The sequence below is a fragment of the Notolepis coatsorum genome (assembly GCF_963971535.1).
Source record: "Notolepis coatsorum genome assembly, chromosome: 5".
Lineage (NCBI taxonomy): Eukaryota > Metazoa > Chordata > Actinopteri > Aulopiformes > Paralepididae > Notolepis > Notolepis coatsorum.
Window position 1 is genome coordinate 137,163,738 of NC_140169.1, and position 25,367 is coordinate 137,189,104.

The window sequence follows — 25,367 nt, forward strand, 5'->3', positions numbered from 1 at the left end:
CCTGGCAGCGAGGACTCTCATTGGTGAGGTGTAACGCGTGGGAGGTCACACTACCTTCACCATTTCCCTCCCTCGCTGTGCAGGCGCCCTGACCGACCTGTAGGAGTCGCTGTTTACAATGACCAGGACCCACCCTCGCCGGGTTTCCCACCCGCTAACACAGCCAATTGTGTTAGTATGGACGGTCGGCCAACCCGGAAGCACCACAGCTGGATTCGATCCCACTGTCTTTGTGGTGGTAGACAGACGCTTAGTCCGCTGCACTACCCGGCCGCACTAATTATTATAATTTTTGTATTTTTTTTTTTTACAAGTCGATTATTAATTTCAATATAGAATATTCGTTGACAGCCCTACAAGTACAATTAGTTACTGCACAATACATCACCCCTGAGTGGAACATGGAAAGCCAAACTTTCCCCCACTGTACCGAAAACCCGTATCGAACCTTGACTTCAAAACCGAGGTACATACCGTACCGTGGTTTTTGTGTACCGTTACACCCCTAGAAATGAGTGATTAGGAGCGATTTTGGTAAACTGTGGAGAAAAATAAAATCTCTCCAGTAAACCATTTCCTCATTGGCTTCAATTCATTCAGCGTTTTTTTCTCTTCCGGTTTTCGCTCGTGACTTTTCTCCTTGATCCCTGATTCGCATTCTGCGGGGGATTAAGTGAGGAATAGAAGCAGCCTGACATGATGTTACTCTGCTGGGGATTAAGTGAGGAATAGCAGAAGTGAGGCTGATTAATCAGTCAGACGATTTAATCGGCCAATATCAGCCTATCACAGACATTATCAGCAATATATTTATTTTCTTTAATATATATATATGTATTTATATGAAAGATATCCGATATATCAATAATGGAATATTTGTATATATATATATATATATATATATATATATATATATATATATATATATATGTATATTTATATGAAAAATATCTCCGATATATCAATAATGGAATATTTGTATATATATTTATGTATTTATATGAAAGATATCATCCGATATATCAATAATGGAATATTTGTATATATATATATATATATATTTATATGAAAAATATCATCCGATATATCAATATTGGAATATTTTACTCCCTAATATTGGTATTGGCATCGGACCCAAAAATCCAGTATTGGTCGGGCTGTAATAATAATATAGTAACAGCAGAGTAACATGATACATCAGGCTGCTGCTACAATCATTCCCCCATTGGTGTTCTTTCCGATGTATTCCCTGGTCATGAGAGCACTATACAGGGTTCGCACAAGGTCCTTGAAGTGCTTAAGTGCTTGATTTTTTACAAAAAAAAGTCAGTCTGGAATTCCTTGAAAACAGCCAATTTTTTAACAAGGTGCTTAAAAAGTCATTGAAATTCAAATCAACCATTTGCATTGAATGTTTTGTTCATCCATGATCAAATTGTTCTGAATCGAGAAATATTTTTTTATGTTTTAATTAGGGCTGTCAGTTTATTGCGTTAATTAGATTAATTAATTACACAGCAAATTATCGTGTTATGAAAATTAACTCAAAATGTATTACAAATGAAAAAGAAAAAGAAAAAAGAATTATAAAAAAGAAATGTATCTCATTCATTCCATAAGAACGTAGAATACACATTTACAGACTTTTTTAATATGGTCCAATTGCATGTTCTTGGTATCTGATTCTAGGGACATCTATGGATCTCAGGGAATGTATTCCCAGTGTCAGAAATACTGTGTCTGTTACTAGGCTTGAGTAAATTGTAATGAACCAAATGAGAATATCAAAAAAAATAAAAATATCTTTGACTGTGAATAACACCATGCTCAAATTGACCAGACCTGAAAAATCTAAGCAAATTAATAGATGGGAGATGATTAAACAGAAGGTTTTGTAGATACAGTACTGAATTCTGCCATCCGGACACATGCAATTTGAAATATGATTATAGAATATCAGGCATAAAATGGTTATGCGATTAAAATGCGATTAATTAGATTAATTCATTACAAATCCTGTAATTAATTAGATACATTTTTTAATCGCCTGACAGCACTAGTTTTAATCAAATCTGACGAGTCGCTGTCCAACTGCTTTTCCTCATTTTATTTGAGTGTGCTGCTCTAGCTGGCAAGCAGGCCAAGAAGATGCTTACAAAAAACAGCATTTAAAGGTCCCATGCATTATAAATGGCCTTTTCCGGTGTTTACCATTGTTTCCTAGCAATGTGGGATTATATCAATGTGGTCTGTGTCGTTAATTATCATATTGACTCATCAGTCTAGTCTCGAGTTCACGAGATCTTCCCTCACTCAACTAAGCCGTTCTGATTTGACTCGCAATGCGACGTAGCAAGGAGCTGGTTGAGCTGATTGTGATCTGATTGGCTCTGTGGTTGTAGTCACCGCCCACAATTCGCTCAACAACAGAGCAGTGGATTACTTCCTCAAACGGGTTGCGCGGGTGCAGAGAGGGAGAGAGGGATACGGAGCAACGGGAGCATTTACACACAAACCCAACTGTGTGTGTGTGTTTTCGGGACGCATCGCATCTCTCCTCTCTCTCGGTCACTCGTCTCGGAGCCATTTACACACAAACCCAACTGTGTGCGTGTGTGTTTGGGACGCATCGCATCTCCTCTCTCTCTCTCCCTCTCTCTGTCTGTCTCTGTCTCTCTCGCTCTCTCCCTCTCTCTCGCTTGCTCGTTCTCTCTCTCTCTCTCTCTCGTATGTATCACGCTGTGTGGGTGACTGTCACTCAAAACGCTTATGGGCGGAGCCCAGCCAAATCAGCCTGTAATCTTGAGGTCGAAAAATGATGCTTTTGAGTACTTGATTAAAAATATAAAACAATTAATATTTTTTTTTTCTTTTTTTACTTTACAGATGTGTTCCATAGAATCACAGGAATTGTGTAAAGTTGCCCAAATAGTGAAAGGAATAGCAATGCATGTCCCCTTTAAAAGTGAATTGTATCCTTCGAGTGACATCCTTGAAAATGAGAAATAGTGCTTGGAAAAGTACTTAAACGTCCTTTAATTTCATTTTGCAATGTTTCTGGGAACCCTGACTGTATTCCCTGGTCATACAAAGCACTGTATTCCCTGGTCATATATAGAGCACTGTAAGTGCTGCCCACGCGTTGCTAGGACACCTGATCCTGACAGTCTGATTGTCCGGACGACAGATGTTTGGTTGTGGACCAAGAGGCAAAGCCAGAACTTTGAAATCTGACTTTTACTAGGGACCCTGATGTAAACAAGACAAACGTCTTTCTCTGGTCTGCATCCCCTTAACAATTGTGTGTATTGAGCCGTACTGTATTGTACCCATTCTGCAATCTGTTAAATAAAGTTTTCATTCATTCATTCATTCATTCATTCATTCATACCTTACCCTAACTTAAAAAATTGTGTGTGTTTGTCATAATTTTTTACTAGGGCTGTCTCGAATAAATTTTTTTGGCCTTCAAAGCTTCAGCGCCAATTATAATTATGTTTTTGTAATTATTGTGCTGTTGAAAGTCGAAGGCAAAATCGCACGTCAGGGTTTTTTCCTCTTCATTGTCATTTAATTGGCTACAAAATGTGCAATAATGAAATTAGATAAATGACAGCCTTAGTCTATAAAAAGATAAACAGCTCATATTCATAATGAAAAAGAAATAGCCTGTGCAGCCTATGCCAGGAAATTAAATATATAAAGTAAATACCATAATTTGTTGACAGTAAAATCATCAACATAATAAAACAGACAGAATAGCCTATTTATACAGGCCTAATCAAAGTGAAATAGTCTCTTTATACAGGCCTAATCAAAGTGAAATAGTCTCTTTATACAGGCCTAATCAAAGTGAAATAGTCTCTTTATACATACCATATTCATACCTTCACATGAAATCTTAAATAATTAAGTGACTTGCTTCTGTTGCCTTACGATTAACATGGAAAAGGAAGTGTCAGTCATTAGAGACTTAATAAAAGCACAATAAATACTTGTGAAAGAAGCCAGAAATAAAACCATGTCTCCACTTTAAGTGTGCCTTGATCAAACAAAATAAACAACCGTTTCTAATTCAAACGAAAACACGAATTACACTTAACGAAAATAGCTTCTGTGGTCTAAGCACAACACAAATTGGTATAGCTGGACCTTTGAATGATATGAGTGCTACACTAGGTGTGTTCGTCTGTGTAATAGAAAGACCAACGTGTCCACATGGCAACAGGGACTTTCTCATTTGGCTAAAGCCAGCTTTTGAAAAAGATACGCTCTGAAGGGGTTGAAGTAGCAGGGATGCAAAGCAATCACGTGGCTACTAGGGCTGACCTCAACTAGTCGACTAATCGATCGAAAGGAGCCGTTGTCGACCGCCAATCTCTCAGTCGAATGCAAAAAATAAAAATCCCAAATGGAATGATCCAAAAAAAAGAATTACAAAAATAAATATATATATATATTTTGGCCAATTAAAGTCGACTATACAAATCCTTAGTCGGGGACAGGCCTAGTGGCTACCGTTGCCAGCCGCAGATAACGGTCCGCATTTAGTCTCTCCACCACTCAAGAGGACCAGAATCCATGTTTGACCTGTCTTTTAAAAGGTTTTTCAGTTCCTTATGTTATTGCAGGTGCATCGACTGAATACAGATGTTTTATCCACATCAACCACCAGAGTCTCACAAAAAACACTTGAATCTATGATGATAAAGTAGAACCATTACAGATGACAGAAAGTGAGGCATAACTTTAATGAAAACACTGGGGTCAGACCACAGACCACTAAATGACCCTAGGTGCTAGTATGCAGCTGGCTACGGCATCAACTAAATATACACTAACAAACTAAACAAGCTTGTGAGGAAGGCTAGCTCCGTAGTGGGAGTCGAACTGGTCAAACTAGAGGTGGTGGCAGAGAGGAAGACGAGGAAAAAGCTGGATGCTATACTGGAAAACCCATCCCACCCCTTCATGAGGAGCTAGCCAAGAAGAGGAGCGTTCAGCCGTAGACTCATCCCCCTACGCCTTGGCCAGTCTTTCATGCCAGTAGCCATCAGGCTCCACATCCATGGGCACGGACTGCTGCCAATTGTTGGACAACTTGAGATCTGTTAGGACTATTTGACTCTTAATAATAAACACAGCACGGACTCTGGTGCAGTGTGTTACTACTACAGTTTGGACCATGTATACCATCATCACTATTACTACTGTCCGATTGAATCATGCCACGCACTACTGTTCACTACTACTACTGTTATCACTATCATCATTATTGCTTGCAATTTGTTCTATGTTCTATTAGTATTACTACCTATCCTACCCGTACCCCCTCCCACATGCTACTTGAACACTTGACTTGACTTGTTCCAGCACCTAGCGACTACCTATTAGTCTCATAATATACTGTTTATATGGTTGTGTTCCAGCACCTACAATAGGTGCTAGTGACTACCTGGAGATGGGTAAAGTCACCTATAGTAATGAACACATGGTTGTGCTCCAGCCCCTAGGTGCTAGTGACTACCTGGAGATGGGTAAAGTCACCTATAGTAATGAACACATGGTTGTGTTCCAGCCCCTAGGTGCTAGTGACTACCTGGAGATGGGTAAAGTCACCTATAGTAATGAACATATGATTGTGCTCCAGCCCCTAGGTGCTAGTGACTACCTGGAGATGGGTAAAGTCACCTATAGTAATGAACATAATATGGTTGTGTTCCAGAACCTACAATAGGTGCTAGTGACTACCTGGAGATAGGTAAAGTCACCTATAGTAATGAACACATGGTTGTGCTCCAGCCCCTAGGTGCTAGTGACTACCTGGAGATGGGTAAAGTCACCTATAGTAATGAACATATGGTTGTGCTCCAGCCCCTAGGTGCTAGTGACTACCTGGAGATGGGTAAAGTCACCTATAGTAATGAACATATGGTTGTGCTCCAGCCCCTAGGTGCTAGTGACTACCTGGAGATGGGTAAAGTCACCTATAGTAATGAACATATGGTTGTGCTCCAGCCCCTAGGTGCTAGTGACTACCTGGAGATGGCGCGGGTCTTTGACACCGTGTTCATCCGCCATGTGCCCATGCTGACACTGACCCTGAAGGACCAGGCTAGACGTTTCATTACCCTGGTCGACAACTTCTATGACAACAAGGTAGGACGGCACAACATACTACACACACACACACACACACACACACACACACACACACACACACACACACACACACTGTAGCTGAGTGCCAAACAGCACCGATCCTCGGTTCTGTTGAATCCAGACCCTTAACACTTTGAGTGCCAACAATGAGATTTCTCGTTAGTTCATGCCAACCGTTCAGTGCCAGAGAGACGAGAGATCTCGTTTTTGATAGTTTTTTTTTTTTAGTAGCGATTTCCATTCATATTTCATCAATCTAGCCTCACGTTACCACTGGAACTCTCTCTGAGCTCCATTGGGAAAATACCGCCCCCTATCGTCTCTCCGCATGGTACTGCACCCCTTTGGATTGGATTGAATGAAACACATGGAGAGAAAAAAAAGTCCTGCTTCCACATTTTACTTGTCTGACAAGTAACCGAGACGATCGAAGTCATTGCCGAGCCGCAGAACAGCGGAGAATGTGTGTTTCCAGTACCCAGCGTTGGATCAATAAACACGATTGATATTTGGAATGGCGATCAGGAATTGGAATAATCTTTTTGGAGAACATCTGATCTGAGGTAAGGAATCTCAATCTATTTGACCAGTCTTGGGATAATCAGAGCTTTTTTCACAGATATATCAACGTGGGCCCTATGTGTGTGTGTGCTCGCTGATCAGGAAATGGATAATCGATTTTTCAGCCCGCTTCTATAGCGTGCATAAGTACACATATACTATCGATAATCTAGCTAGTTTATTTGAAAAAGGTTCATAAATAGGCCGAAAAATGACAACGTTTTTTTGTGTATTCCAGTATATTCCAGTAAAGGGCGATTATCACAGAATCTTCTGACATTTTCTGAAACTTTGAAACAAGCGTTTTTCAAAATGGTATAAAACGGAAATGAACCGATTAAAAAAAACTATCCGTTTCGACAATGTTGACTGCAAACAAATCATTGATAAGCGACGGCCATATTATACACATAATTTAAGATATAGTTTATGCGTTCGCAAATATGAGAGCTCTATCATTGAAGTGGGTGTTGACACGCAACGGGGTTCCGGGGCACTGGACCCTTGGCACTCAAAGTGTTAAGGGGGATTTGATTGAACCCTTTCAGGTGATTTTGAGATCTGCATGCCCCAGGTGGAATTGCTGACCTAGGCAACTGGTAAGGGTCGCTGTGTCTCCCTCGATGAGTGCGTGGACAACATTCTGTTCCGGTAACTGTCTTAAGATGTGCTACCTCCTCATACTGGCTCGTGGAAGATGCCTGTACATCTGAGACGCCGGGACTTCATCCACGACAGGGATTTCATTCTCTTTATCGGGTCTGTATAACATAATGTCCCCTTCCCCACCCATCAGAGAACACATCAGAGTACGTGTGCGATAGTTCTCTAGCCTGCCTCTCCTGCTCTGGATACTGGACCCCCTCTAGCTGCTGGGCCACCTGGTCCTCTGCCTCGACACGCTTTGTAAACAGGAGGAGCATGTTCAGTGCTAGGCTCACACTACCTAAATGCAGCACTGAACGGCACAGGAAGTCCTTCATTCCAACAGCCATCAGACAATGCATCACTGTGCCTCACTGCATCACTGAGCACAGAGTGACAGTTACCATCCTCCTGGACTCTTACTTTTATTCTTATTCTTAGGCAATTTGATTGGTTTTGTTATTCTTATTCGTGACCTGTTCTGTCTAAATGTTTAATGTTGAGTGATTTGCAGTGTCAAATTTCCCTCAGGATAACAAAAGTATTTCTATTCTATTTTAAACACTGTAACTGACCCTCCTCTGACTCTACTGTCCAAGTGAAACTAAACTCTGCTTCTGTGCTGTTGCCTACCACCTACCACCTCCACTGCCTGAGCAGAGATGTCTTCTGCCCCTATATTCACGTAGGTCACCAGCAGTTGCCCCCTCTGTTGGTGGACCACTGTTGGCAAGTAGATAAGCTGGATACTGCTGACAGAGGTTCCAGCAGAATTGGCGCCCCTGCCCCCTCCCTCCGTGGCTGGGACCATAATACATAGGGTCTGCCAGTATATACGAATCTTGGTAGGGGACGGCACACATACAAACTGGTGCTCCTGGCTTTCCTTCTTTCATTTCTCGTCTCTATCCACTGAGTCACGGACAACCGAAACCCGTTGTTTTTGTAGTGTACTCTCCATTATGGACACATCTAATTCCAAGTGCCCCAAACAAGGGAGAGCAAGCCCATTAGCTGCCTTTTAAGCCTCAGCCACCCACAGATCTGAAGTGACTGCTCTGGAGAAAACTCTCTGTAATCACGGAAACATTAAAAACCCGAATCGACCAAACTTCCATCAGGGATGGGAATCGAGAATCGAGAATCGATTGGGAACCGGCTCCTAATTGTCCGATTGCTGGAATCGCATGCCTCCGTCGTGACTATCGATTCCTCTTTGCCTCGATGCCATGTTTTTCCGACAGTTGCGCATTTAAAAACAATAACGTTAGCGCCACGCATGTAGCCATAGCAGACTATTTGATTCCTTGACTAGGAAAACCTAAAGAGCTCGATATTGCGACCGTTTTGTGTGTGCAGTGAAAACTGAAAGTGCTTTGCATCCCAGTCATTCATTTACATGGTAAAGTAACGTTAGCCGCTAGCTAGCTAAATAGCCATGCTCATTGCAGAGGAGGTAGAAGCCTCGTAATTTCGGTAGGTGAATTACTTTCCTAGATGTTACTTATGTGTCAGTTATGTTTTTACTTTTAACCTTTATTTATACAGGTAGGTTATTGCTAACGAATTCTCTTTTGCAATAATGACCTGTTGAATGCAACTACAGTTCAATAGATTAAATTAGTTCTCAAATACATTATTTTATTTAAGTGTATAGTTAATACATTTTTTACAGTTTTTGTATTTTTCTGACATAACAATAAATGATAAATGACAATCAGAAATGTCAAGTTGCATGTTATTCTAACCAGCTTAGTTCTGTTGCATTTCCAATTGATTTATTTAAATTATAAATGTATCAGGAATCGGATCGATAAGCAGAATCGATAATGGAATCATATCGATAAAATCTTATCAATTCCCATCCCATTAAACTCTTTGCTTGTTTTACATGGACCAACCAGGCGATGGTATGTTTCATCCCATGCTTTTATTGGCTGCATCAGTGGTCTTCCACCACTTGACTTTCCCCCATAAAAACACTGCCCCTTTGCTCACCTGGGGTTCCCATTATCCTTGCAAAATCGAGCTATAATGTCCTTCACGTTCACATTTTAAACAAGTCCGCTTTCCATTAGCATCACACACAGGTTGTCTCCCAAATCTTTGTCTAGTTTGGAAACCCTATGTTCCCTGGAGTTCCTGTAAGTTAGCCACAGCTTGTGTAAGAGTGGAATGCTGAGCCTCTTGCTTTTCCACAGTTTTCAGTAGTTCTATCGTAACTGGATCTGTCATCCTGCCTTATTTGGCCCTGACATGGACCTACTCTCTTCAGCCCAGCACATTGCCTTTCTTCGTAAAGAATCTTTGTGTCTGAGAAGGACAGTGTAGGCATTCGTCTTCTCTCCTTTGTCCCTCGCGGTCTCTCGTCAACAAATCACTCAGAATTATATCTTCACCCTACACAGCATTCTGGCTACACAGCGTCTGCTCTTCCATGAATAATATTTGTGCATCGGAAATATCCATCAGTCCCGCGTTCAGTTTCTGTCCTCGATCAAGGAGCTGTCTTTTACGTATAACACATGACATATAATTTCTCTCTCTCTTCTCTCTCTCCTCTCTCGTCTCTCTCTCTCTCTCTCCACACCATCTCAGGTGAGGGTGGTGCTCCTGGCGGCCGCTCCTCTAGAGCGCCTGTTCGTCCACTCTGGGGGCGAAGACGAGAGGGACAGACAGATGCTGGACGACCTGGGGCTCAGTGGGGTGAGACAGACCGTCAGTCTGACCACAACCCATTCCAGGGTTCTTAGTCCCACAGTCGTGGAAATCCTGGAAAAGTTAGGGAATTTGAAAATAATGTTTCCCAGGCCCTTGGAAATGGTTTGGAAAATTTGGAAATACCCATTAACTCCTTCCCCGTTATTTGATCGTTTTTCCTTTTTTTCCGATACTTTTATTCATTATTCATCCGGGGACCTCGGTGTTACCATAGGGAATGAGTCTGAGATCGCCAAAGTGCAATACCGGCCACATCCAGCTAGACGGCGGTATCGAGCACCCTTTGAAACCTTGTATCTTGGCCTGTGCAACGGTCAAATGTCACCGGGCTCACTTTTCTTTGTCTGGCGAATGGAGCGGTTATAACTATCGGATTGAGAAGCATCAAATGCTCCCGATGCATGATGTGTGGTGGATTATGTTGGCGACACAATCGACACCAATACTGGGACTCGCGATCAGATAATTGGAATATTCTTTTTGGGGTACATCCTAGTGAAGGTAAGGGCTATATGATATCAATCCTGCGTTGATTCAACCATGTCTTCACCCCGATTGCAACTATGTGTGTAACGTTACTCCACAACATATGCCGTTGGTGACGATCAAAGCATAAAAAAAACACTAATAATAACGACGGAATAATATCGTGTACAGGCAAGAAACGGCAACGTTTATAATATAATTGACGTATAAGGCTATTACGCAGCCTTTCGGGAATTACCCCAGACCACGCTATAACTATACTTATATTCACCACTGTAGAAGCCAAAACTGACATTATTAGAGGTTGTATTGCCATATGTTATATTTTATGTATTTGTTTGGATTTATGTATTTATGTTGAGTTCTGCCTGTATACATTGTGCCTGCCAGCCTGCCAAATTGGGTTTGTGGCATCAGTTCCCGTTGCTCACCAATAGGTGACATACTGTACTTAGCTACTTAATGGGTAACGGGACTGATGACAGCAGGTGTGTTTGGTTACCGGCAGAGCCTAACAGTTTTTGACCGTCACGTCACGTCGACACGGCACGTTGTTTGGTTATCGTTTTGTTTGTAGTAGGGATGTCCGATATTATCGGCCGACCGATATTATCGGCCGATATCGGCAGTAAAATGTGATATCGGAAAATATCGGTATCAGTTTAAAAAAAAAAAAACAATAACAATATTTGTTATATATATATCCAGTGAAATTATTAGTTACCTGAAATTATTCAGTTTTTTGGGGGGGGGGGGGAAACCCTGCATATATCGGTATCGGTTGATATATATCGGTATCGGAAATTAAGAGTTGGACAATATCGGAATATCGGTATCGGTAAAAAAGCCAATATCGAGCATCCCTAGTTTGTAGTGTATAGTGTGTGTTTGTTCATTTGAAGGTATTAGCGTTTACTCATATCACATGCAAATTGTGCATTCGGTAATTATGTGGTAAATAAACCCAGTTGGGGTGTTATTGGAACGGACCTTGTGGACATTCATCCTTTCACCAGACGAGTACCCAGCACGAGCAACAGACGCGTCAACTATATGTTTTAGCCAGTATCAGCCTCCTCAGGGTTTTATAGATTTATTGTTTTTGTTTAGTCAAGTTAGGCCCTTACAACCACGGTATAACACAGGAACGTATGGATAGAAAAATGTATTCTTTTTCACATATTGAACGATAGATAGGTGATGTCAAATGGGCCATAGTATTGTATCCATAGCTATAGAATATAGTTATAGCTCTACAAACAAGGTGACGCACTCCTATCTTTTAAAGCGTGGCAGTGCTAGAACGGGGCCCGTCTAATCCCCGGCGGACAATGAGTTAACTTTTGAAAATGTCAACGGAAATTTTAAATCATGGTCATAATTTTTTTGTTGCGTTTTTAGTAGTTGTAAGGTGAATGTAGGTCAGAGAGATTGTGTCTTTCTTTTTTATTTTGGCGTGATTGTATGATTCCAACCTCGAGCCGCAGTAAAGCTTTCATAACAAATGTCATAGCATTCATTACACTGCAAAAATAGTCCTGGAAATCTGGTATGAAGTTTAGAGAAAGTGTACATGCTCTTTCCTTTTTGTTTTTGTTCAGTGTAAATCCATTTATTTGTAAATAATTTTGTGTGTGTGTGTGTGTGTGTGTGTGTGTGTGTGTGTGTGTGTGTGTGTGTGTGTGTGTGTGTGTGTGTGTGTGTGTGTGTGCGTGCCCGCGGTCCTCACTCTAGACCGCTGGTGAGCGTCTGGCTCTGTTCACAGCCGAGGAGGAGATCTTTGCTTTCAAAAGGACCGTCTCCAGACTGACCGAGATGCAGACGGAAGACTACTGGACTCGGGGAGACCGAAGTGATAGATAGACATGCGGCAGCCATGATGCCTTTTGGACTGTGCACAATGTTATCAGCACGTTTTAGGTTCACCTGACAAAACACTGGCAAGGTCAACAAATCTTATGGAGGAAGAATTCTGAATCCTATACTGATGAACATATACAGTTAGGCTACAGTCTATTATAATAATAATAATAATAATAATAATAATAATAATAATAATAATAATAATAATAATAATAATAATAATAATAATAATAATAATAATAATAATAATAATAATAATAATAATAATGATGCAGGACCTCTTTAGGGCGTCTTTATGCAACGAACTGGACATGCAATTGGAGCGGCACACACACACATGCATTGTCTTTTTCCTCAGTCGCCGATGCGATTGAGTCTCTGCACTTGACCCATCCCGTCGTCCTTCCCCCCCCCAAGGCAGCCGGGAGCAGATAGGGCGTCAACGTGAGCCACGCCCCGGGGACCAATCCAAGTGCTCCTGCCCGTCTTCGTCAAGGACGCCACACAGCGTTGGCGATCTGTTGTTGTGCATGTTTTTTCCATTGGGTTTATCTTATCGGGGGGGAAACCCTTGCGAGCACGGGGGGGAGAACATGCAAACTCCACACAGAAAGGCCTGGGAGATACCCCACCTGCAGTGGGGGGCGCTAGGGCGCCGCCCCCCCTGGTAAAGAGAGGAGGAGAAGAAGAAAATGTTTTATTTTTATTTTTATTTTAGACCCCTAAAAATAAAATAAACATGTTTAAAATGAATAATATTTACTCATTTTAAGTATGTTTGTGTTTCCAATGCACAATATAACGTTAAAATATAAAATATTAATAATCGTTTTCCTGAACAGGAAGTGACGATTCTGTCTGATAAAGAACGTTCCATTACCTTAGCCGCATTTCTCCTGCCGTATTTCTCTCGGGCTAGACGCAATAGCGCTCTGAGTGCGCGTCACTGTTTCATCGCTGTATCCGTCGCAGCCAATCAGTGCGTAACGCGTTGTGCGTTGAAATATGATGTTTATGATGGAAGCCGGGCGCGATTTGAAGCGGTCTAAGCAGCAGCGTCTATTATTTTTTTCCTTAGCCGCATTTCGCGGAGACGCTCTCTGATTGGCCGACGCGGCGATGCCAGTTTTTTCCTTAGCCACAGTTTGCAACATGTTCGAGGCTGTGTGTTGTGAACTAGTGATTCAGTCTGGAGTCTGGACAGTGGGCAGTGAGTGGAATGGATATACATCGACAACAGTCTGGGGGACAGTCAGTGGACATACACTTTATTAAGCCTTCCGGCTGGACCACGTTTCAATTAAACAAAGTGAGTTAATTCTCTCTCTCTCTCTCTTAGCCAACTCGGCTAACTTTAGCTGCTGTTAGCCACTCAGCTAATGCTTAACTAACGCACGCTCTCTCTCTCTCTCTCTCTCTCTCTCTCTCTCTCTCTCTCTCTCTCTCTCTCTCTCTCTCTCTCTCTCTCTCTCTCTCTCTCTCTCTCTCTCTCTCTCTCTCTCTCTCTCTCTCTCTTCTGTTGTGCTGCCTGCACCCGCCGTGGTGTGTCTGTGTCTCTCTCTCTCTCTCTCTCTCTCTCTCTCTCTCTCTCTCTCTCTCTCTCTCTTCCTATGCGTGTGTTTGGAGACGGAGCGAGTTTGTTTCTAACGTTTCTATTTATATATTGTGTTTCAAGTTGTGAATTAGACTGTACTTTATTTGGCCAATGCGTGGTACATGTTTGGTATAGCGCCCCCTAGTGCCCCCTCTGGAGAATAATCCAGGAGCCGCCACTGCCCACCTGGGTACCTGGCATCATGGAAACCTGGTCCCCAAGCTGCGGGAATCGAACCCTGGACCTTCTTGCAGTGTATTCAGATGTGACACACGTCCTTTACAAACCATGGGGTCTGAGAAAGGGCCCATTTTCATCCAAGCAGAGAAGGGAAGCACGCATAATTCTACAAAAACAGTTTTATTTTTTAGGACAAGATGTCCTCATCAGAGTTGAGGACAAAATAAGCTCAAGGGACATAAATATCATTGCTGGCGTTCAACCCTTTTTCCCCGACCTGACGAAGAGTTCTATCTCCCCCTTGTGGATCATTGATTCGCACAGGTCCTGGAAGGAACATGTGAAAATCCCTCAAAACCTCTGTGTGCCCAATGTGCCATCAGGCTGACGGGTGTTTGCTTCTGGGTGAGAGCAGGGAACGGAAACAGCGGGTCTTCCTCAGAAGGTGACTACTGCCCTCTGGTGGTCGATAGCGACAGTTTCAAAAGTAAACCAATGGTGTAACGTGTACTGTATGTGGGCCTTGCTCCCTTGTGGTTGTGGTCACAATGTCCTGTCATCACAGCACAGCAGATTTGTTTAAATGGCCAGGTTGGTTTATCGGTCTATAATTAATCTTTAATATTATTATCATTATTATTTAAATTATTATAATAAGACGCCTGCATGCTGCCTTGTACGAATGTCAAATGTATGTAGGCCTACATGTCTCCATATATTTAATAATAAATAATCCATTGAGTGCCATTCATACTCTTGTGACTTTTGCACTTCCTCGTATGTAGGCCTATAAAACAAACAGATTAGTAATCAAACATGGTTTAAGCCTTTCAGGTGTAGGATCGATCTCCTCACACGTGGGGTAGAATTTTGATAAACGTTCTAATAATGATGTAATAGCAGATGCTGGCCATTGAAAGCTATGTTGATTGAACAGATTGCAGAATGGGTACAATACAGTACGGCTCAATGCAAACAATTGTTAAGGGGATGCAAACCAGAGAAAGACTTTCGTTTTGTTTACATCAGGGTCCCCCATTTTCAATTCATCCAGACATTTATGACATACAAGACATACAAATATACAGTACTGTTTAAGAGAAAGAGATCATAAAAAATATATATATACATTCGAAGGGGAAGAAACTGTACATTGGAGGGGGTTGGGTGGGGGGGTTGGACATTTACCGGGGCCAGTTTCTAATTGCAGCCACCCATAGGTGCTCTTTGAGAGCAGTAGGGATTCACATTATCATTATTTTACGGCTGTGGGTAGGGCATTCCACATTGTTGTGGCATAATTGCGAAACGTGTTTAGTCCCTTGTTTGAGCCGAATCTGGGTTGAACATGATTTGTGGAGCTCCCTCTGGTGTTTTGGTCCTGGAATTCACTGACCTTTGGGAAGTATTTCGACATGTACATGGGTATCTTAGTGGTGTATCTTGTAGACCAGGCCCATTGCAAGTTGCTGTACTCTGTCGTCTACTGCTCTAAGCCATCCTAGGTTGTCAAAATGGGCAGGGGTAAGGTGGGTTCTTGGAGTAAGGTCAAGCAGTAGTCTGACCAGTTTGTTTTGTGATGTTTGTAATCTTGTTTTTAGGGCCTTTGAGGTGCTTTGGTACCATGAGGTGCAAGCATAGTCATAGTACCCTTGAATGAGTGCTCCTGCCAGAGTCTTCAGTGTATTCTTGTTTACCAGAGAGGAGATCCGGTACAAAAATCTTGTTCGTTGGTTGACTTTTTTGATTATATTGGTTGCCATTTCGAGCCAGGTGCAGATTCTGCCGAGTTCAGAGCTGAGGGCTTTTTCAACCTGCAACTTGTCCCTGTCAGAGACCAGCAGGGCTGAGTCGTCCGCGAACAGGAACAAGTTGCAGTCACAAGCTAATGACATGTCATTTACATAAATTAGGAACAGTAACGGTCCTAGTATGCTTCCTTGTGGAACACCACAGCTCACTGGGAGGGCGGGACAGTGTACCGTTCACCTCCACCATCTGTTCTCTCCCCTCCAGGTATGATTGCATCCAGCTCACTGATGAACTATCAAAACCAATTGCTTTTAGCTTGTCAAACAGAATGGAGTGATTGACAGTGTCGAAAGCCTGTCGTCGTAGTCCCCCCCCCCCCTTCCTCCTCCACCAAAAAGGTACACCATTGTCTTGGTTGAGCCACGCAATTAATTATTCACAAAATGTATGACTGCTCAGAGTTTATTGAACTCTGTGGTTTATAGATTGATTGATTGATTGATTGATTGATTGATTGATTGATTGATTGATTGATAGATAGATAGATAGATAGATAGATAGATAGATACTTTATTCATCCCCTTGAGGGAATGCAGGTATCCAGCAGTACGCTCTCACCGACCGTACAACGTTAAAATAGACGGGCATAAAATAAACACACAATAAAATAGTTAAAAGGTAAAAATGGAGCCAGTAGTAAAAAAGATCAATAAATGAAGATAATACTGAATGCAGCACCTACAAGTGTGTAAAAGACATAAGGCGATCCCTATCTGTGACATGCAGTGTGTATGAGATGTTGAACCAGTGAAGCCCAGTAGATGGCTCCAGAGGGTAAGTAATTTCCGAGCGGTTTGTTATTGCGTCCGTCCAAGGATGAGGTCATACTAGTGGTGCACCACTCTACTCTGCCTGCCCAGCCTGATACGACCCAACCCTCCCTGGCTCCTCACAACAGCACCTGCGGGACCATGGGGCCATTTTAAGACTGTTCAGTTTCCAAAAGATTGTCTCTGGTTGAGCCACTTGGTGTGATGACGAACGTTGAAAGCTGTTTTGTTTTGTTCCATGTGGTGTTTTCCATACTGTCACAGATAATGGCTGAACGAATAAATGAATTGGCACATGTAGTATAGTGTTTGAGCCAAGTGTCCGAGGTGCCGGTGTTGTGAAGCCGCAGCGGATGAGATGTTTACTGTTTCGTTCTATACTGGTATCCTCCAGCGCCTAGGTCACCGAACCCTGTCTGATCAGTGTACACAGTTATTTTACTTAAGTAAAAGTAGAAATACCCAGATAAATGAGTGCTCTGGTAAAAGTAAAAGTCCTCTATTAAAATTATACTTAAGTAAAAGTAGAGACTTATTTGCTATTGAATGTACTTTAAAAAAAAAATGCATTCTACATGACGTTTGTGTATTCCAGCACTTGGGAGCATTCAATCCACGATCCATTGACCTCTAAAGGTTGTGTTAAAGTGGTATGTGGTCCAGTCATGCTGCTCTGATTAAAGGTCATGTTAAAAGTGGTACGTGGTCCAGTTATGCTGCTCTGATTACATCCTCTTGAAGTCGGCGGGCTTCAAATGTGAAAGTACATCATCTTCATACATTTTCACCATGTTTTCTATGCAAAATCTTTTTTTCTTCAAAGTAACTAGTAACCGATACAATATTTCCTTTGAAATGTAGTGGAGTGAAAGTACAAAGTTCCCTAAAAATGAAAATACTTGAGTAAAGTAGCTCGAAATTGTACTTAAGTAAAAAAGAAAAAAACCTAGTCACTTTCCACCACTGTGTGTGATTGTGTGAGCTGTATCAATGAAAGTGTGTGTCTCTCTCAGTGACAAGGCTCTCCAGTGTGTCCCACCACCATAACTCTCAATTAAAGAAAAAAAATCAATCACGCTCTATTCCGAGGCCCGTAATCCAATCAGAGTGTTACGCTGTTTGGGAAAACATCAGACACAAACAGAGATGGCCCCACCCCCTCCTTTGTGAACGTCTTAATTGGATGATTCACGCTGGTGCAGAAAGGGGCGGGGCCACGGTCTCTGCCCTCAGGAGCACAGCCTGGGAAACCTGTCGGTTGATCGTTGGGAGAGAAGAGGGTTATGAAATATGATTAACCCTTTCACTGCCACATTACAGAAGGTTAACCTTTCACTACCAGTGTGGTAGTGAAAGGGTTAACCTTCTGTAGTGTGGTTGTGAAAGGGTTAACCCTTTGTCATGTGGCAGTGAAAAGGGTTAACCTTCTGTATTGTCGCAGTGAAAGGGTTAATCCGTTGGTAGTGTGGTAGTGACTGGGTTAAAAAAAACTACAAAAACTGGATAGTACAGTATGGAAAGGTTTGGGGGGTGGTGCACTTGGGATTTGTGTGTGTGGGGGGGGGGGGGTATAGAATGTTGGTTGAGTTGAGAATGGAATGGCAGAACTGCGAAGGAACGCTGAGGGACGATAGGTGATGCAGTGGGGCGGACACACGTAATTGGACGGTTCTGTGTTCTGCTAATTGTCCGCATACAGTTATCCAATCGGGGTCAGAGGTCACTGGGTGATCCGTCGTCCAAAGCCTCGTTCTACATGACTTCAGCCTTTCAGAACTAATGAAGTGTTGGGAAGAGGGTGTCTTGAGGGAGGGGGGGGGGGTTACAAATGGTGTGTGTGTGTGTGTATATATATATATATACAGTATGTGTGCTGTCCTGCTTTGAATGACCTGTGTTATCCCTTTCACTGCCACACGACGTCGGTAGTGTGATAGTAAAGGGTTAACCTTCTGTAGTGTGGCAGTGAAAGGGTTAACCTGCTGTTGTGTGGCAGTGAAAGGGTTAACCTTCGGTGTATTGTCGCAGGTGAAAGGGTTAACCGTTTGGTAGTGTGGCAGTGAAAGGGTTAAGTCTTTGTTGAAGGGTTCACTCGAATACACTTCTGTGTGTGTGTGTATGTGCGTGCGTGCGTGCATGAGTGTGTGCGTGTGCGGGTAAAATGTGTGGCTGTTCGGAAAGGCAACTAAGGTGAAGGAGGCTAGGTTAATATGCAGGATAAAGCAACTGCCAGACAGACACAGTGCCAAGTGTGAACACAGATAAGAGTTTAAAGGCTATAGTCCCTTTACCCTGCCACATAGAAAGTGTTTATTGATTATTTTTTTAGAAGGGATATTTCACTTCAGGAGAACTGGTCAAAATTCAGTGGCCTCTTACCTCTAAGTGCAAGTAAGCTATAGCGACCACTGCTGTCCATGTCCTCCGCTGTCAACACATATATAACAACAGAGTGTTATCTTGTTTACACTGCCTTTTTATTCTATTTTTATTTTGTACTTCTCCACTGTACTATAATTCTGTGACCTGTACCCGTATGTCTTCTACTACCTGTACCCCCCCCCTCCCCCCATGCTGCTATGATGCCTGGATTTCCCCAAGGGGATCAATAAAGGAATATCTTATCTTACCTTGTCGTCCCAGGTGTCAGGCTCCTTCACTCCCATTCATTTAGAGGACTATGTCTAAATCTCATACTTCTGAGGTATAAACAAACTATACGGCGATATAATTCGGTGTGATGTATTTTTCCTGCGTCGTATGTACAGTACTTGTGTTGCCGTTTTCAAATGATCACTAAAGGTACTATTTCTCACTTGAGGTGTAGTTTGACCAACTTTTCACAGGATGTTTATAATATTTCTTCCAGCAAGGCAGCAGCCATGGGTAACCTCCCCAGACCTTCCATGCGAGGCGAAGACACACAGCTACAAAACCTGAACTCGCAACGCGTTTACCGGATCTGCTTTTATTTTTCAAAAGTAATAAATAAGAAGAACGCATCAAAAGCCAAAACAAACAAGCGCCTTTGACTCACAATTGTCTTGTCTTATTGAAATCCGCACGGCAGCAGTTTGTTTATACTTCGGAAGTATGATATTTAGACTATAGGTCTTCAAAATGAATGGAAGTGAATGGGGAGCCTGACCCCTGGGATGAGTGGTGGTGTTGACGGCAAGCGATGGGGACTAGCAGTGGTCACTAGCGTACTGGACTGGTGGATGACCTTACAGAGGTAAGACTGCTGAAACTTGACACGTTCTAACTAAAGTGAAATATCCCTTTAATAAAGGTCACTCCACACATCCTTATGAAATATTTCAGATGTGGGAGTATGGCACCCCACCCGCCGACGGTCCTGCCCAGTGCCCTGGTCATGGTTTCCTGCTGGAGCTCGTGTCAGTGAGACAGCTATATGATCCAGGCAGCAGTGGTCGTCAATGTACACAATGTATAACTCTTGAGTCTACGCGAGACCACCACTGCCCATGTACTGGATTCATCTGGGAATATGAATGTCAGCCTGGGATGATACCACAAAACCATAGTTTGTTATATGCCCAACGACCTAGGCAACACACACACACACACACACACACACACACACAAACATCCCCTCCATCAATCCAGCAGTTAAACCTATAGCTAACCACAGGGACCAAATTGCTGCATCAGGCATTCTCCTTTATATGGGGGTCAGAGAGTGAACAAAAAGGAACGCCACAGAATGTGCGTGTGTGTGTGCACGTTTATAGGAAGAACTGGCCATACTGTAATACCATAGTATAGACTGATCACAAGGTTGTTGCCTATATAGGGCTTAATAACTATGTATGAGTCTCTCTCGGTTAAATAAGGTTTAAAAAGAAAAATACTTCCGTTAGAAAAATGGTATCCCTCCCTTAATCCTTATACAGTAAGAGAACCTGCATGTGATCGATGTGTGTGTATATAGGTGCAGACTTACAGTGTGTGTTTTCTTTCTTCTTCCTGTGGAATAGAATACATGATGAGGTAATGCCTCTCTATCTTAAGTCATCGATGAGGACTGCAGTGCACGCGCATTCCTGCACAGAGAGCGCGCTGCCGCCGGACTCGCACCTTGCATAACAGCTCCGGAGGAACAAAGACGCGGTCGGACTCCGGTGTGGCGGTGTTGTGGTACCGTCGAGGAGAGGAAGAGGAGGGAGGGAGGGTGGGGGAAGGGTGGTCCATCCAGAGCATCACTTGTTACAGGATGGAAGAAGAAGACCCTATAGGATTCCTTGCCTTATCTTGATCATAAACAGGGTGACGTCATGTGCGAGGAGGTGGAAACTGGCCCAAAGGGGGCGTGTCCTCTGCGCCTTGACGAATGTGATTGACAGCCCACCTTGTGTGGATTAAAGGCACAAGCCACCGCCGGGAATAGCCCCCGCCATCATCACCAGCATGAGAAATAATGAAAACCCCCCACAAGTCGACAGAAATACGGGACGGCTGGTTCCATTCTAGTTATAGGTGTCGTCGTCGGGTACGACGATATTTCAGTATGCTGAAATATAATAAATTGTAGTCCATGTATGTAGTAGGCTGGAGCCGGTATCTAGCACCTGTCACAGTGTTGCATCATCATATTGATTGATTGAAAACTTTATTGAACAGATTGCAGAATGGGTACAGTACAGCTCAATACACAACAAGTCAATGACTGGCACCCGCCGTGGCCTATTATGTCAAAGTGCTGCACTGTTCTGATTATCTGTCTTTTCTATTTATGTGCCTGCCTATAGATATCGTCGACTCGACATGCCTAGACGTGTGTCCCCGGCCAGACGCGGCTAGTCTCGGCATGTCTCCCCCAGACGCGCACGTACTGTACTCCAGGAGGACCGTGTCTCTTTAAAAGGCGCTCCTCCGCGCACGGGATCCAGGGGGCTGGACCTCTGCTCGCCCTGTGTGTGTGATCGCTGTGCAGAGAGAGAGAGAGAGAGAGAGAGATACAGTAACCTGGAGTGAGCTTCTTATTCCACATCGACACACACACACACACACACAGACAGACCAGTCTTTCTTGGGACAACTTTGGAGTGAAAGGGAATTGTGTCAAAGATGGCAAAGGCAAGAGGTCGCGGACGGACCTGATTATTCCATTTATTCCCTTTATTATTATTCTTCTTCTTCTTCTCGGAGGAGCGCATCTCTCTACGGCGCGCGCACTGTTTTATTTGTCCAAAAAAGGCAGACTCGACCACCAGAGATATTGGATTATTATTATTATTATTATTATTATTCCAGGGGGGACTAGTCGCTGCTGCTGGCTGCCGTGTGATGATGATGACGTTCGGACACTTTCTTCTCCGTAGCCATTGACCAGGAGGAGGAGATCTCAAGTAGGTGTGTATTCGTTTTTTTTTTTTTTTAAACCTTTTTGCACCAGTCGGTCAGTCAGTGGAGGGTTTGGGCTTGAAGGCGCCTCTGCTGCGTAATGTGGGGCTCACTGATGATGAGCAAGCCAAGCAGTGCAACAGTGTAGTTGTTTAATTGAATACCGAATGTGGGGAGAGGGAGGTATTTCGTTTTAACTGGCGTGATTTTATTGATGTGTGGTGATGATGATGAAGCTTCAATGCTGAACCGGATTCTGGACTCTTTTTGTATCACAAACAGTAGCCTACTGTATTTGCAAATCTGGTATGTCATAGATGTAGCAGTAGCCTACTGTCTCTATCTGTATGTCATGTTATGATGAATTGAAAATGGGGGGACCCTGATGTAAACAAGACGAAAGTCTTTATCTGGTCTGCATCCCCTTAACAATTGTGTGTGTATTGAGCCGATCTGTACATTGAGCTGTACTGTACTCATTCTTCTGCAATCTGTTAATAAAGTTTTCAATCAATCAATTCATTATATGTTCTATTAAGTGACGAGTAGTAGTAGAACAGGCTACACTTGAACACCCAAACTAACCTCGTCCATTGATTGTTTCTTCTACTCTCTCCAGAACTAAATCGTGTTCGACCCACTGAGGTGACAGTCAGTGGCCCCTCCGTCCTGCGGGACTGCGGCTCTGGAATAGCAGCAACAAAGGACGGGGGCGCGCATTCATGGAATGCGACTTTGACAGCTCTCCTCCACGTATCTGCTAACTTTCTCTACGGGGACGAGGAGCGAGTGACTGACTGACAGCCAGGGGGGGGAGATGGCCGAGGTTTCAGCCCCCGACCCTCTTCTCCACGACACGGAGGACGTGGCGATCGACCCCGACTTCGAGCCCCAGAAACGGCCGAGATCGTGCACTTGGCCGCTGCCACGGCCCGAATCGAACAACGCGGGGAAACAACCAGAGAGCAATAACGACACGGACATTATACCCGAGGAAGAGGATGACGAAGAGGACAACGATGCCACGTCGTCTATGGCCATCAATGTCAACGGCGTGGCGGCGGAGGAGGACCAGAGCAGCGGCAGCAGCCCCGTGGCCGAGGGGCTGCTCTCCTCTCTCGGCGGCCAGGAGAACGGAGGCGGCGGCGGCTCCCCGCTCTCCGCGCACTCCCCCGGCGGCACGGCCACCTCCTCCGGCGCGCTGGGCACCAGCAGCGGCGGCTCCGGGGCGCAGCAGACCCCGAGGAAGTCGTCGTCGCGCCGCAACGCCTGGGGGAACCTCTCCTACGCGGACCTGATCACCAAAGCCATAGAGAGCACGCCGGACAAGAGACTGACCCTGTCGCAGATCTACGACTGGATGGTGAGGTCTGTGCCCTACTTCAAGGACAAAGGCGACAGCAACAGCTCTGCGGGATGGAAGGTAAGCAGCGACAAAACAATCCCCCCCCTTCTCCCATCAAAACAACAACAACAACAACAACAAACACATGTGGCTCGCATTCTCTCTCCTCTCCCTCCTGCATGTGGTTTGTATCACTGGCATTAGCGAGTGAGGTCCCACACCGTGGGACCCCGTCCCATGAACAACGCATGCCTGCTCACGGGTGCGCGCAAACTCAAACGCGCGCCCCGCTGCACGCGCACACACACACACACACACGCGCACACACACGTCCATACACGATGTGCGCGCGCACATTGTGTATGTAATATTTATTTTAGGCCGCCTGGCACATGGTTTGAATCAGAGCAAACAAGAATTGGCAACAACTTGTAACCAGATTGTCTGGAAGGCAGCACAGTAGTCCGTTCAGAGTGAGTGACGCAATCATTTTAAGACGCTCCGAGAGAATGAGACAATGACATAAGAGTAAGACAGTGACAGGCCGAGCAGCCGCCCGCTAATCCATCCACTGGACTGAAATCGAATGTAAACAACAACAAAAATCAACAATGAATCAACCGAATTGTGCCCCGGCTGGCTGGCCGTGCTCTCGTATAATAATAATAACAACCCAGAACCAGTCACTACACCGACCAACGTGTACCATATGGGCCCATTTGCAGTGTGTTATGTAAACGTGTTGGCAGCAGGACTCTGCCTATATCTCCTGGGTCAGGTAGCGTGCCGCCAAGGCTGTTGATCCCGCCTGCAGGGAATTACATAACTACTCGAGATGCCGAGAGGTTGGGTGAACAGGCCGGGGGTAAGACTACACCTTCAGTGGGAATGCAGTGTTCGCCAGGGTCGGGTTGGGGGGGGGGGGGGGGCGGGGGGGCTCGGGGATAAAGAGGAGCGGGAGGTGCAGTGCGTGCACAAAAGTGCAGAGGTCACGCATCGAAGTCCACCGTTTCCCGAAGACCCGAGCAGCCCCCGTCGTCCCATTGGCGGAGTGTGTGTAGGTCGTAAATTACCAGGCCTGCGGGTGAGTTATCTGATATGCCCCCCCCAGTGGGGAGGGCGAAGCGAAGAGGGGGCTCTCGCAGGGTGTGCTGCCCACTAGGGAAGGCGACCGAGCCAAGGCTGCGTTCATTGTCACCCCGTCCGTCGGGATGGGATGGGGGGGGTCCGCGGGCGGGGGGTGATGCTCGTGGAATTTTAGCATTAGGGGGGGCCGGGCTGTCGCAGCTATAGTGTTTCACAGCCTGTCGATAAATCTCCGAAGGGACCCTGGCCTATACCTTTTATAGTGCTGTCATAACACACTTGCTTGATTACAGACTCCAGCTGTTGCTTTTTGAAATGTTCAGTTTTTTCCCCTACTCCTCGAGACTTCGATAGAAGGAGATTCCTAGTATCCCTGTGTTGTTGTTGTTGTAAAGGCAAAACCTGATGCCTCGCAGTTTGTTTGTTATTTTGTAAGGTGTTTTTCTTTTACTCAAAAGGTTGTGCCCCTCAGATTATCGCATCTTTGGCACCAAGAGTATAATCCACGCACGTTCATGAACAGAAATCGTAAGCTTTTTTTTTGTTTTTTTTTTAAACTTTGGCCATTTCTCTGGCTCTTTTATACGTTTATCGCATTTATACTTGGTCAAGTTCGACGACAGAAGCAGGCTGAAAGGGTTCAGATGGGGGGGAAGACACTCTGGGAAAGGCACGGCTGCAGTCCGGGATTCGAACGCGCTCAGCCCCAGATCCGTGACGAGCACGGTTGTCCACGGCGCTGAAATAGCACTCGCGGTACGTGGTGAGCTACTGG

The 25,367-nt window shown here is 44.2% G+C and overlaps 2 protein-coding genes across 2 annotated transcripts in view; both read left to right on the forward strand.

Moving 5' to 3' along the window:
* afg1lb (AFG1 like ATPase b) overlaps nt 1-14,912 on the forward strand; it is a gene marked incomplete at its 5' end in the record, with an annotated part of 97,013 nt that extends 82,101 nt beyond the window's left edge. Inside the window, 3 exons of the mRNA XM_084314282.1 lie at nt 6,019-6,159; nt 9,967-10,074; nt 12,310-14,912. Of these exons, the coding sequence (XP_084170408.1) occupies nt 6,019-6,159; nt 9,967-10,074; nt 12,310-12,438 (378 nt within the window). The 3' untranslated portion in view covers nt 12,439-14,912. The remainder of the gene's footprint in view (nt 1-6,018; nt 6,160-9,966; nt 10,075-12,309) is intronic.
* Nucleotides 14,913-21,784: 6,872 nt separating this feature from the next.
* Nucleotides 21,785-25,367, forward strand: part of foxo3b (forkhead box O3b) — a 13,345-nt gene continuing 9,762 nt past the window's right edge. Inside the window, 2 exon segments of the mRNA XM_084315387.1 lie at nt 21,785-22,170; nt 22,781-23,584. Of these exon segments, the coding sequence (XP_084171513.1) occupies nt 22,979-23,584 (606 nt within the window). The 5' untranslated portion in view covers nt 21,785-22,170; nt 22,781-22,978.